The sequence below is a fragment of the Athene noctua genome, chromosome 8 (assembly GCF_965140245.1).
Source record: "Athene noctua chromosome 8, bAthNoc1.hap1.1, whole genome shotgun sequence".
Lineage (NCBI taxonomy): Eukaryota > Metazoa > Chordata > Aves > Strigiformes > Strigidae > Athene > Athene noctua.
In genome coordinates this window covers 24,181,238-24,195,324 of record NC_134044.1, presented here as the reverse complement: position 1 = coordinate 24,195,324, position 14,087 = coordinate 24,181,238, and the positions used below count along the sequence as shown (strand labels likewise).

Genomic DNA, 14,087 nt, shown 5'->3' with positions numbered 1-14,087 from the left:
TCTTCTGCAGTGCTGGCTTTGGCTGATAACTGCAAACTCTGGAATGGAAATAGAGAGCTGGAAAAAAAAAACTGACACTGCCTTTGGCAGAGAGCTATTTGACTCTTGCAAAAAAAAAAAAAAAAAAAAATCAACGTGCAATCACATTTCTATTGCGAGCAAAGCCCAAAAGTTCAAACGAAAGAGGATGAGAGCCTGTGTCTAACCAACCCGTGGAGCTGACAGGCTCCCTTCCTCCTTCCCTGCCTGTACCTCCACATCATTTCCCACGCATGCTGCATTCATCCTCCCTGCCCAGGGGAAAGCCCCTGTCAGTGCTGGTTCTGCTATTCCCACCCTCCCAAAAACACTTTCCTGCTCCTCTCCTCTGACAAAGGAGAGCAAAACCAGATGGTAAAATGAGGTCAAAATCTGCTGCTAACAGGTCAGTGGCTCGGGCTTGCAGCAACGTTGCAATCCTCACAGATCCTTTGTGTTTTCCCTTCCTATGATCTGCCCATAATTGAAGACAGATTTGCTAACAAGTTCAGAAAGAAGAAAACTGGCAGCCAGACCTTCTTCAATCACCCCACAGCCAAGGACAGTCACTGGATCCTGGGTTCTACCTCGGGGCAGTAACTTCTGCCTATAAAGTCCCTAGACAGCACCAAAATGGGGATAACAAGGGTCTGGCTGTTGGCCAGCCAAAGGATTCAGTATCAAGAATAACAACAATATTGCTCTAGTTTTTCTGGATAAAAAAATTAGTGGAAGTTTTAGTGTATCTGTGTATTTCTGCACTAGATTGTACCACTGAAAGGAGACATGAGCACCTGCAACCCTCTGGTCCAAAACATATTTGACAGGTAAATGCTTGATATTCCCATGACTGCAGGAAAGGAGAAGCAATGCAGGGACAACCCAATGCACACCCCAGGAGCTCCAGAAAAAGGCAGCTGGGAGGAGGGGTGGTTCAGAGCCAGGTTGCAGGTGTCCTCCCCTCTCCCCACCTTCTGCAGCAGTCAAATCTGAAACCATCATCAGGAGGAGAGCCTGAGCCACTCACTGACCTACAGCGGAAACCAGAGGGATGCTCATGGCACTTGTGTCACCCAGGGACTGATGAAAACCAGGCCAGCATCAGCATCTTGCCTTTGTGCCCAGCAAGATAATGGAGCTGATCTTCCTGGAAACTGTGCCAGGGCACATGGAAAATAAGGAGGTGATTGGTGACAGGCAACATGGCTTCACTAAGGGCAAATCGCATCTGACAAATCTGGTGGCCTACAACGGGGTTACAGCACTGGTGGGTAAGGGAAGAGCAACTGACCTCATCTACCTGGACTTGTGGAAAGCATTTGACACTGTCCCACATGACATCCTTGTCTCTAAATTGGAGAGACGTGGATTTGACAGATGGACCCCTCAGTGGATAAGGAACTGGCTGGATGGTCACACTCAAAGAGTTGCGGTCAGTGGCTCCATGTCCCAGCGGAGAGCAGTGACGAGTGGCGTTCCTCAGGGGTGGGTGTTGGGGCCAGCGCTGTTCGACATCTCTGCTGGTGACATGGGCAGTGGGATCGAGGCACCCTCAGCACATTTGCCAACGACACCGAGCTGCGTGGTGTGGCTGACACGCTGGAGGGAAGGGATCCATCCTGAGAGGCCTGGACAGGCTGGAGAGGGAACCCGTGCATGAACCTCATGAATTTCAACAAGGCCAAGGGCAAGGTCCTGCACATGGCTTGAGGCAATGCCATCCACAAATCCAGGCTGGGTGACAAGTGGATTGAGAGCAGCCTATGGAGAAGGACTTGGGGGGGTTAGTGGATGGAAAACTGACTGTGATCCAGCAATGTGTGCTCACAGCCCAGAAAGCCAACCCTGTCCGGGGCTGCATCAAAAGAGGGCGAGGGAGGGGATTCTCCCCCTCTGCTCTGCTGTCATTAGAGCCCCCTGCAGTGCTGTGTCCAGCTCTGGGGCTCCAACAGCAGAAGGACACGGACCTGCTGGAGTGAGTCCAGGGGAGGCCACGAAGATGCTCAGGGGACTGGAGCACCCCCTGTGAGGACAGGCTGAGAGAGTTGGGGGGTTCAGCTGGAGAGGAGAAGGCTCCGGGGAGATATTAGAGTGCCCTCCCAGGACTTAAAGGGGTACAGGAAAGGTGGGGAGGGACTCTTGATCAGGGGGTGTAGGGATGAGGGGTAATGGTTTTAAACTGACAGAGGGGAGATTTACATTACATATAAGGAAGAAATCCTTCCCTGTGAGGGGGGTGAGGCCCTGGCACAGGCTGCCCAGAGAAGCTGTGGCTGCCCCCTCCCTGGAAGGGTTCAAGGCCAGGTTGGACGGGGCTTTGGGCAACCTGGGCTAGTGGAAGGTGGCCCTGACTGTGGCAGGGGGGTTGGGACTGGACAGGCTGTTCCAACCCAAACCATTCTGTGATTCTGGAGAAGACAGCCAGAATTACAGTATGCACATGCAGAACCATGCCTGAGAGCTCAAGGAGATCATCCAGAGACAACAACCCAGCCACAAGGAGCCAACGGACCTGCACCCAGGGGAGAGGAGTCATCCTCACTGCTTACACTGTGCTTGGTGCTGCAACACTCTTCCCCCATACCAGGAAGGCTGGTACATTGCAGGGCAACATATTTTAAGTCTAATATCATATTGTTTTATTTATCTGGCTATACCCTGACAGGTCTCTAAAAGCTGCAATTTGACATAAATTAGAAATGAGCAAAGTAGTTTCAAATGAATAATTTACAAGACAAACCTGTTCTCTTTTTGCTGTTTATGACATCACTGAGAACAGCCCCTGATTTCCTGGAATGTATCAGTTATTTGCAATGCCCCAACAATGTTGTGATGAGGCTTGTTTTAAACAGCTCACCCAACACTCAGCACTGGTGGTGTACGTGGCATTTAACAGTCACCAGCTTCATCCTCTTCCCATGGGACTGAAGGAAAGTTGGACTTAGACATGCTCAGTTTAATTTCATCTTTGGGAACTGCTTCCAGTTCTGTAATCCATACAACCTAACTTTTTGCTACAGCAAACCTCATGATTTAGAAGTTGAAGTTTATTTGGGGGTTAGAGCACGCTCAGGGGATACCAGCTCCCTCAGTTCCATCAGAACAAAATTTCCCAAAAAGCTGGTGTCACAGACACAGCCACAGGGAAGTGCGATAGTGCCTGAAGTGAGACAATTTCTCAACAAACTGCAAGTATTGTTTCGGAGACTGATGTGAAATGCCTGAGATCCATGCAACAGGGTCCCTGTGCTGGCCATCCCTCACACCATGCAGGGAGGAGCAGACAGTGCCCAGGCAACCCACAAACCCGGAAAAATGCATCTTGTTACACTAAGCTTCCCCAAGCGTTGCTGTCATCTGGGTGGACCACTCCTTATGCAGAGCAAAGGCATGCATTTTTCCTGGTTTTGGTCTAATTGCTCTTATTTCATAGATCTTTCATCCACAGAGACACACAATTGTTTTGCTGCCTCAGCATAACTGTTTTGATTTTGTATTCTTCAACAAGTCCATGTCTGTGCTGGGTAACAGTAGTATTCAATATATGCACTCAGTATAGCTAACAGGGTTTCAAAATACAGGTATCTTGGCAATTATGACTGCGAGGATGATTGTCACAAATGAGGGCTGATGTGCAGAACTGCAGAGGACCCAGAGGGCTGAATGGCTACAGAATAAAATACAGATGAAGTTCAGCGCAGAGAGCAACTGCCCAAAGACTCCACTTAATGCTAGACTCTGCCTGACCACTACCTGTCTGAGGGAGGCAGTGGGGGCCTGGCAGACTGCTCTGAGATAAATATTCAGTGGGCAACCTCAACCCATCAGGCCTTCCCAAGACATAAAAAACAACATTAGGCATTAGAAAAGCAGCAGAAAACAAAACAGAAAATCACACAGTTATACGAAGTCATAGTGTTCCCACAACTTGAGTGCTGCACACTGCTTGGTGGGATAGATTAATGCATCTCTGCTGAAAGAGTTGCATTATTTTATAGTAATTGAGGATCTGACCACCTGTGTTGTGAGTTAAGATTAAGTAAGTTTTTTGTTTTGTAATTTCAAGTTCTGCGAGGGCTTGACAGACATCGACACTTCCTGCTGGAATGATGCAAAACAGGTTTTCTTAGGAGTAGGTGAGCAGGAGACCATCAACACTCACCTGGACTGTGGCACGAACAGCCTCAGGCACCTGATACTTCAACTCATTAGCAGTTTGCTGAGATTTTGGCAACAGGAATGGGTAGGACAGGGATCGATATTTGGGCTTCATAATCTGCCCAGGGGAAAAAAAAAAAAATTATTGAAGAGATTGCAACATAGCAGAATAACATTTAAAAAAAAAAAATAAACGCATGCCTGTGGAGGGCATGTGGATGAGGCAGGGGCTGTATTTATTTCTGTGTGCCCAGCAGCGATGCCCACACCCCACCTTGGTGAAGTTCCAGCGCTGGATGAAGTGTCGGGCGACATCACGAGCTGCTTTGCCGTGCACCACGGAGGAGATGTCATGCCAGGGCATCCTCGGGGTGGTGTATCTGTCAATGAAGTCTATAGGACAGGAGAGCATGTTTGGCCTCCTCAGACAAAGCACATGAATGTGGAAAAGCAGGGTCCCCCTCCTCAAACTGAAGCTTTTGGGACACGGCACCAAGGGTTTTGCAGATGAATTTAGACTTGTCGTGCAACCTCCAAGTCTATGGACCATAACGGTATAATTGACCCTAGAACCTTTCAAAGCGAGTTCTGCTGCTTCTTCCCAGCAGCCAAACCAAAACAGCCTTGCTACCTCTGTCTCAGAAGCACAAAAAACACAGTTTGAGACTGAAAAAGTGCAGAAGGGGGTTTGGGGGAATGTAATGACTTCCAGGGTGCAAAGGCACTTACCAGCAAAAGGTTTGTCAAGTTGAACCCAGTCTTTAAAGACAAAGTTGCAATAGTCTTTTCCATGCCAGAACCTGGTTTCCCCAAGGAGTTCACCAACACCTGTCTTCAAGCTACGGATGGATCCTTTATCTGTCACAGGCAAAGAAAATAACAAAAACTCATGCTCCAAAGTCATGGCTGTCCATCGCATACCACTGGTGAGAGACTCAATGCCATGGAAAAGCATTGGTGGGGCTTGACTGTCCTGGCTGGCTGAAGCTGTTTTCTCCCTCCTCTTCCTGTGGCTTTCAGAGGATACATACTCATATTTTTTCATCCTTATTTTAATATTTGTTATACAATTAGGACAGGGAATATACAGGAGTCCATTATGGAAACAAAAAGCATTGGACTAAAAAAAAAATTACCCTATCATCATTTGTCTTTCCACAGTCCTGTGACACCTAAAATATTACATGTGGCAGTCCACTCCCAGCTGCGACTGACCTTAGTGGATCTCTGTACAGGAACTCCACATATACTGTCTAGTTAATATATTCTACACTACTAATGAACTAATTCCAACTTCTCTGCTAAAGGGTTTATTATTTTGCCTCTATGGCAGGGTGTATCTCCTCTAACAAAAGCTAGTCTTTATTAACTGGAATGAGGTGATTAAAAAGCTCATATTCCCTCATTAAGTATTGTGGGTTTTGTTTGTTTCATTTTGTTTTTCAAATAATAAAATGTCATCTTTTGATACAATTTTACACATTGAACTAACGGATCCCAAATTCCAAATTGATGGTGATATAATATAAATATTGTGGACAGGGATAGTTATAAAATATTGCAGATGGGTATTTCCTGCTAACAGGGTCCCTTTTATGGAGCACATTATTTTGGGTGCAGAGTGAACTCTTCTTCCTTTCTTCTAAGAAAACAAAAAATGTTGGCCTAGACCATAAACATGTAACTAGCATTATTTCCTGACCTTGAGAGCAGCCTTCATCTACTGTACCAAATACCAGTGCAATAATTACACAGTAACATGCCAACAGCAGAAGCCTTCTACTCACCCAACCACATCACCAAGCAACCATAAAAACTCCTCAGGACAAAAAAAACCTTTTCAACAGTCAACAAAATACATGTCGGCAGCAACACAACAAGCTCAGTTTACACGAAGCAAGCCATGCCAGCACTGCTTGACCCCACCGAGCCGAGCTGAGCCAAGCCATGCCAAAGATGCCATGCAGCTGGTGTGCACCACGGCTGCCTTGGGAAGCTTGAGCTGCTAGTGAGAGTCCAGGTGGAGCTGGGGAATCGCTGACTCAGCATGCTCGAATGGGAATGGGTGGGACACACCACCTGGCCCAAAGACACTTCACATACCCAGCTTCGATGACTGTACACTGACTCGTGAAGGAGCATGAGGTGAGCACAGAGGAGACCACACTTCATTGCCATGAAGCAAATGCATCCCTTCTTTGTTACCTGTTACTACTTTATAACCAATACTTTATAATTGGCAATTAATGCCTCAGAGGAAGATGTTAGCAAGAGAAGATGTTGAAGGACTGTTCCTCACCCCATACCAGAACTCAAAGGCATCTTGATGAGGTATCATATTTTAAAATGGCCTTTCAACATCGGTCCCGAGGTCAGAACAGTTCAGTGATCACAACCACCCACCCTGTCCTGATCGCTTTCATTCATTTTAATAAAGGGCAAAAGAGGGGTCCCCCCAGGTCTTCATCCAAACATAGGTCTAGCAGCAGCCACTTTGCTGTTTCCTCTGTTTTCATTTGTCTTCCCACATCAGGCTTATTTTAAAACATCCAATGCAAAAGTTCCCAATTCCACTAACAAGTCCCTTCCTTTACAGGAAGACAACTACTGAAGTAATAATTTACCAGAATCAGAGCTCTTGTCTCAACTGTTCCCTGCTGTCATTACTGCAAATTTCCTCGGGTTTTTTATTTTTATTTTGTTGTGGTGGTGGGGTGGGTTTTATTGTTTGGTTGCTTGGTTACTTTGGGTTTTTTTTTCCTCATTTTTATTTATTTATGCTGCAGGTTTTGGCTCTTCTGCCAGGATGTCCTCAGAGGGGTGCTAAGGATGCTGGGAGAACGACAAACAGCGAAGGCTGACCCTGGCACCCAACCTAACTCTCACCATCACTACAATGCAAAAACATCAGCAGCTAAAGCCTGAAGGGGTCTGCATCTCTGCCTTCCTCGACTTACCCTCCCGAGGCTCAGCGAGCCCCTGCTTGGATTCAGTGTGGTGATGAAACATTTTCAGATGGGGTTTTAAACTCTGGATTATATTCGGTTGACTTCTAGTGGGGTTACAGTAACCTGCAGAAAGTCAAGATGCTCTGTTTATGGCAAAAATGCAAATCCACTTCTGCCACAGTGGTGCCTGATCCTGCCTGAAGACACCTTACGTGACAGGATCTCAAAGGAGACGCCAATTTGCCAAAATTTGCCAGCAGGCAAAGGACCAAATTTAAGACCCAGCTGGTTTTAAACTGAACAGATCGATTGAAGTAGCAGAGCCAGAGCTATGTCCTGAGCTGACCATCACCAAAGCAAACAATGCTCCAGCAAGGCTTCCTCTGCAGGGAGTGATGGAAACTCAGATAAGCTCCCACCATGACCAATATACAGCTCCAGGAGCTGAGGACCTCAAGAACAGCCTTCAGGAGGGACTCCATGCTAGAACAAACGTCAAGACAATCCTTGTAATTTTAGCTTTGAAGCTGCTTGTAATGCAGGGAATTAAAAGCTGCATTCAAATATTCAACTGTTGAATAGTTTCTCCTCTCTAGGAAGCGGGCAAATTGGGAATATTTCCATTTAAGTGAACTGATTTAAACCTAAGTAACACTAGTCTGTGAGAGGGGACAATCACATTCAGAAACCATTTTGCTTGTTACAATACATACAAGTTGAAAAACAAAAGATTCAATTCTCCCTTACAGAACAAAAGTTTTCAGCAGTATAAACAATAAGTATCACATACACTGTCATCTGATAGCTCATGACAATTGCTAATTAACTAAATGCAAAATCCACTTAAAACTTTTCTTGTATATCTTGCAGTGACACAGATTTACATATTAACTATGCATAATTATAATTCTGATAGTTAAGAGATTCATCAACTTTCCTTCCATACAAAGAACACATTACCCTAGAAATTATGTGAATTGGCAACGTACATCCACCCACCCACCTCCACACATGCTTTATATATGTTTAGTTGAAAAACATTACTTACTTGATTCACTGTCTATGCTGCTGATGCTGTCAGCGTGGTGAATGCCATGTTTATGGAGATGCTTGTAAATACTGAACCTTGAAAACTTTTTCGGTTTTCCTACTCCTTTCATTTTTGATGTGTCTGGGGCATCATCAGCATTTTTCTGGAACAAGTGGCTTTCTGGGGACAGAGCTTGAGACTGAAGGGGGATACATTCAGATGACTCTGCTGCAGACTTAAAAGACAGAGGACATTGTTGCAGGTGACGTATGGCCAGGTTTGCCTTTAATTTCAGATTATCATGCACATCAATGCTCAGAAACAACCATGAGCCGAACATTGCTCCATGACAAAGACACACTTCGGTGGGAACCTCAAATGCTTTTGAGGGAGACTCTATACTGAGGAGGCACTCGACAGGAAACCCCAGTAATACCAGCAGTATTTGATTCCATAGATGTACTCTGGATTATTACTCCTCTTGGAATTCTCATAAATTTAGATCTCTTTAAATTTTTGAGAGCTCTGTATGCATACAGACCCAGGTTAGCAGACAGCTCAGAAAGCAAGGCACCTGCTGAGGGCCCGAATATCCAGAATTTCAGAGCACTCAGAGTGCCTACTGTGCACTTCTAGTTAAATTTTATTAAGAATGTAGCCTCCCAGTTGTGACTGCTGCTCCAGGGAAAACCCAGCTATCTCCAATCCCTAGCAAGGGCTGGTCAAGATCTAGCCCTAAGGAGCCATTTGATGCTCAGATACTTCCTCCTTCCCATTACTATTCCTCTTTAAACCTCCTACACCCAACCCTGTGCTTAGGACCAGACACAGCTGGTCCATCCCCACCACAAACCTGATGCACAGGTGTTGAACATGGCCACCAGCTGGAGCAAGCTCACTTACCACCAGGTTGCTCACAGACTTTGTTGCTGCCATTCGTTTCACACTGCCCACGTCGGTCAGGCGGTGCTCGTCATCGTCCCACCTGCCATAGGCCAGGTCAATGCCACCCACAAATGCCACAGACTGGTCAACAATGACAAGCTTCTCGTGGTGGGCCCAGAGGTACACGGAGGAGGACACGTGGTCTGGGTGTCTCATCACCTGGGGAGAAAACCAGGACTCAAGGTCAGTGTCGCTGCCCAATTTACAACCCTCCAGCCAGAAAGCTGCCCAGATTTTTTTTTTTTTTTTGGCTGCTTGGGATGATGGGGAAACACTGGAGTTTTTAGAAGATGCCTCCACATAGATTGCTGTAATAACTGAAGCTACACTACTCCTCCCGCGTTGGGCTGAGCCTTACTGGCAGGCAGGTGCTTCCCCACAACACAGGTATTCCCAAGCAGCAACAGTTACTGATGTTGGGATAGGTCACCCCTACAACAACAGTGCTCATTAAGAGGACCATAGTCAAGGAAACCGTTTCAATTAATAAAATCGTGCTTTCAGTAGAGTTATAATAGCTGAGCTTTCAAACACAGAGCCTGCTCTAAAAGAAAACAACATATTGGTGATCTGACTCACTTCTTTGATTGTTGCCACTACATAAGTGAAATGAGAAGTTGGCTGGTTTTTTCTCCCCCATGTAAAATCAGCAAGTTGTTTTGACATTTGTTTATGAGGTTCTTTTTGATGCTTATGGTGAAGTAATACCTATATCTAAGAATACAGTATATAGTTTTATTTTTTCATTTTAGAGGAGAGCCATTAGACCAGCTTCCTAGGGAAAAAGCCACAGAGTTTCACTGGGCTGCTCCCCAAACCTTTTACACAGCTAGCACAGATCTTCCAGTTACACCTTCCAGTCTTGCTGCAAAGATGATGGTGAATGGATGCTTCCCTTCACCGTGACAACTGACCAAGTGACAATAAACCTATTATTCTAGCAGTTTGTTAGTCACCCTCATGCATAACATATATATTTTAATGAGCAATAAGATACATGTCTCTAATTTCAAGAGACCGGGTCTAGCCTTCTCTGCTGGTTTGTGTGCCACAACCCATTTTCTGCTTGGTGGCAGATCAGCAGCAAAGCAGCACGGGACAGTGCAATGCTGTTCATTCACGATGGGAATGTAAACATCCAGTGTTGACTCTCATCGTTTATATATGAAAAGAAATGCTCAAAATGAGACAACATTCTCAAATTATAATTTTCCATTTGATATAACCCCATTAACTTGTCACATGAAATACATTTCTTGTGAATTAGACGAACAGTTGGCTTTGGCAAGTCTAAACTAAGCAGTCTTATGTTCAATTATAACCTAAAGAAATTAATTTGCCAGATGTGGTAATCACCGTATGAGTGATTATCAGACTATTCCCACTGCAACGGTGGGAATCGCTGTTCTTCTAGTTCACACCTAAATACACTGAGGTTCAGCACTAGCTATCAAAACCAAATGAATGCAAATGTCCTTCATATGACTGCCTGATGCACAATTACCTTAATGTTTGGATGGAGGTGCATGAGTGTCCGCTTGCTATATTCACTGTTGATCCCTAGGGCAAGCTCCACCTCCTTGTACAGCATAACAAAAATTCTCACTCCTTGTTGCTGTCAGAAATAAAAGACACATGGTATGCGGGTATGTCAATGTATACAGTCCATTTCCAGAGCGAGGAAAAGCTACAAGGCAGTCAGTAAGTTGTGCCTGCAGACAGAAATGGAGGCTGAGGTTACTTGTTCTTGGTGTCACGCTTCGAGATCCACCATGGAGACCCCACAGCGTGCAAGGGCCCCCACTGCTCAGGAAAGCTCTTCAGCTTCCAGAGGAAGGCTCGGTACCGTGTATGTGAAGAACTGAGCTACACCAAAGCCCATCAACACGTCGTTCTTACAGCAGCCCCTTCTAAACATCCTTCGAGGTAAGATTTTGCAAACGTGATTCACTCCATGTATAATCATGTTGCACACATCCACTGAAATTCAGTTTGCTGCTGCTCCATTGCTGCCCTGAGGTTTGCCTCCAGTTAAAAGCTTCTGCAGGACAATGATAGCAGGCATATGGTCATCCCTCTCCTAAAGGGGACGCAACCAACTTCACACCAGCAAACAAGCAAGCTCTTTCTGCTGGTAGAGCTAAACAAGCTCCTGGAATACACTGAGCAGTGCTCAAAGGAGGCTTTTTGTGACCAGAATGGTATCCACAGGAGGGTTTCTAAGGACACTTGTTAAAGTACTTTCAAAACTGCCAAGTACTTCCCAAACCTTGGCAGATGCTGGTCATACACTGGGACACCTTCAGTTGCCATAAATCAGCATGGTTTAAAATCCTGCCGTGGAGTTTGCCAGCTTAAACTTGTGACCTAAACTTTCCACAGCCTTTTAAGTTCCTATTCCCATAAAGCTGCTACTGAGTGCTGAGGCAGTCTGCGAACTGGGGATGATGATCTGCTCTCCGCTGCGGCCAGAGAAGCCCAAGACAGCACTGTACATACATAAAAACCAGCCCTAACCCTGTACCTTGCGACTGCCCTGTGGAGTCAAGGCAATGTTGCAAGTGAAAGAGCAGGCAAGTATTTCCAGGAACTAACCTTAAAACACTCCTCACTTTTACAAGGTACTTATAGCCATAGGAAAATCCATGTCAACATGACAAACAAAGCCAAATTCTTCCAGCCAGCGAGCACGCCCTGTGGCCACGTTTCATTTGCCAGAAAATAAAACTACTTCCAAATCAACAATAGTCAGACACAAAAAACTGGGGTTTTTTTCTAGGCATGTGGAGGGGTGAGGACTGTGATGACACCTCGTTTGGAAGGGGCGGGAGTCAAAGACTATTTCAGCATGTCCACCTGGACTCCTGCCCTTCTACCACACCAAGGGTTCAAGAGACTTCCCCGGCTGTGCTGCCCTTCCTGACTCACCGCTCACATGAGGCAAACTACCATTTCTAGCACCAGTGTTATCACAGGTTGGGTGAACAACTGAAGTACAGCCCACATCCATAAACACCTCACCCTCAGCTTCTCTGCCTGCCTTGCTTGGCTCCACGAAACAAGTTCTCTAACGTCTGCATCCAGACGTGTCACTGGAAAGCAGAGGACAACCAGCAACAAAATAAACTGTTCTCCGAGAAGAAAAAGCTTAAAGGAAAATGAAACAAAGCTAGTAGTTGCAGTTGCTTCCTCATATCTCAAAGTGCTGCACAAGAAGAGAGCATGCAACAGCACAGAGCTTTCCAGGAATCCTGACTGGGAGTGACAGGAAAGGCACTGGGTCAACAGCAGGTCTGAGCTTTTCTGTTCAGGAGGAACAGCAGAGAAGGAGAAATTAAAACAGGGAGAAAAAAAGCCTTATCAAATTCATACAAACATTTGCTTACTGAACACGAGCATCTACTAACTCAGATAACATGGCAATGCAAACAGGAGTCCGAGTCTCCGAGTTATGTTTATCACCTCCTTGTAGACAAGTTGAACACTGCACTTCAGCTCCAGGGAACATGATGGTGCTTGTGTTTGTACACTTTTTTTTTTCGTGCTTTGCTGAAGCCCTTTTCCCACATTCTTTCTCCACAGCAATGGACCAGGTCCCTCATGATCAGAGTTTCCACTGAAAAAGGACAGGCAGGGAGGACACAGCTGATCTGCCTCATCTTAGTGGCCACAAGAACCACGAGAATACAGAAAGGAGTGGGCATGAACAAAGAAAATCAGGAGACATACAGGTAGTAAGAGACAGCTACCAAAAAAATTAAAGCGTTTTCTAATCATATAAGTTACCCTTGGAAATAAAAATAAGAAAAAAACACCACAAAAACCTTTCAGGCTTTAGCCTTTCTTATATGCTCCACTAAAATTTATTATTACCAATGAAGGCATCTGTGAAAGAGCTACAGCACAAAGAGCTTTGGGCAGCATGGCCCAGGCAGGACAAAGTCAAGAGGGGCTCCAACACAGGTAATGGGGCTGGGAGACACCAGGATGATATTTAATGTCAACAGGCACTTCTTTACTACACCAAGGAATAATGGGTGAACAGCAAGAACATTAGTTCTTTGGTGTTTAGTTGCAGCAAGGAGCTATGCAATGTATCAAGCATGGAAAACCCAAGGAGAAGGCTACCGTGAGATAGCATGAGCCTCTGAATGATACCAAGTGAATTTTTTGCTAATGACATCCTGACTTTCTTGGCAGACTGATGGTATCTAACTGCTTCAGCTCTGAAAGCTGCAGCATGGACACACAACACATGGTAATGACAGACAGGATCTGCACAACACAGTAACATCCAAACCACCTACCAAGAGCCACCACAAAGTGCTTAGCTGTTCCCATACCTCTGAAATACATATGCCAGAAGGAAAGCACTGGACAGAAACAGCTCTCTGACCCCACCAGGAGCTGGTGTGGTTGTAATGCAAGGCTGAAGTGACCCTAACCTGAGGACTTGAAGGGGTAGTCAAGAGAATCTACCTTTCTGCCTCTGAGCTCTTCCAAACCCAAACGGGGGGGAGCAAATCAAAACACAGTTTTCTGAGGCCATCTGAAATGAGGTTTGGCCGCTTAAACTCTCATCCCTAGCAAAATAAATGGTGCAAACGCTCTGGTCTCAGCATGGCCTGTAACTGGGTGGGCACGCGGGGTTTCTGCAGGGTGAAGGTTGCAGCTGGAGCTCACTTACTGCTTTCCGCTTGAGGATGCAGTCCAGGCGCCAGCGATTTCCCTCCACAACGGGCCGTTTCATGAAGATTTCTGGGCTCAGCCTAAGAAAATACAGGGGTGGAAAAAACACAGCATACGTAGTCTGCAAACAAAGCATTGGCCTAAATAATCAACTTGGGAAGCAAAGAAATCAAAGTTTATATAAAGCGGATGTGAAGGCTCGTGTCCCAGAGTGATGCTTTCTCCAATATTATGCTCTTTGTTTTTTAATAACAGAGTATTACAGAGAGCAGGAGAGATATCCAGCACACTCATCTTCA

General features: G+C 45.6%; 1 protein-coding gene across 2 annotated transcripts in view; it reads right to left on the bottom strand.

The window, feature by feature from the left end:
• The window catches only part of PLD1 (phospholipase D1), a 67,143-nt gene that overhangs the window by 18,910 nt on the left and 34,146 nt on the right, over positions 1-14,087 (bottom strand). Inside the window, exons 12-19 of one of the 2 annotated variants that reach the window (XM_074911678.1) lie at positions 13,787-13,868; positions 10,604-10,714; positions 9,058-9,258; positions 8,173-8,389; positions 7,134-7,247; positions 4,906-5,034; positions 4,451-4,569; positions 4,181-4,294 (exon numbers count right to left, since the gene is read on the bottom strand). In XM_074911678.1, the coding sequence (XP_074767779.1) occupies positions 4,181-4,294; positions 4,451-4,569; positions 4,906-5,034; positions 7,134-7,247; positions 8,173-8,389; positions 9,058-9,258; positions 10,604-10,714; positions 13,787-13,868 (1,087 nt within the window). The remainder of the gene's footprint in view (positions 1-4,180; positions 4,295-4,450; positions 4,570-4,905; positions 5,035-7,133; positions 7,248-8,172; positions 8,390-9,057; positions 9,259-10,603; positions 10,715-13,786; positions 13,869-14,087) is intronic. The other variant, XM_074911679.1, reaches the window with a different exon arrangement.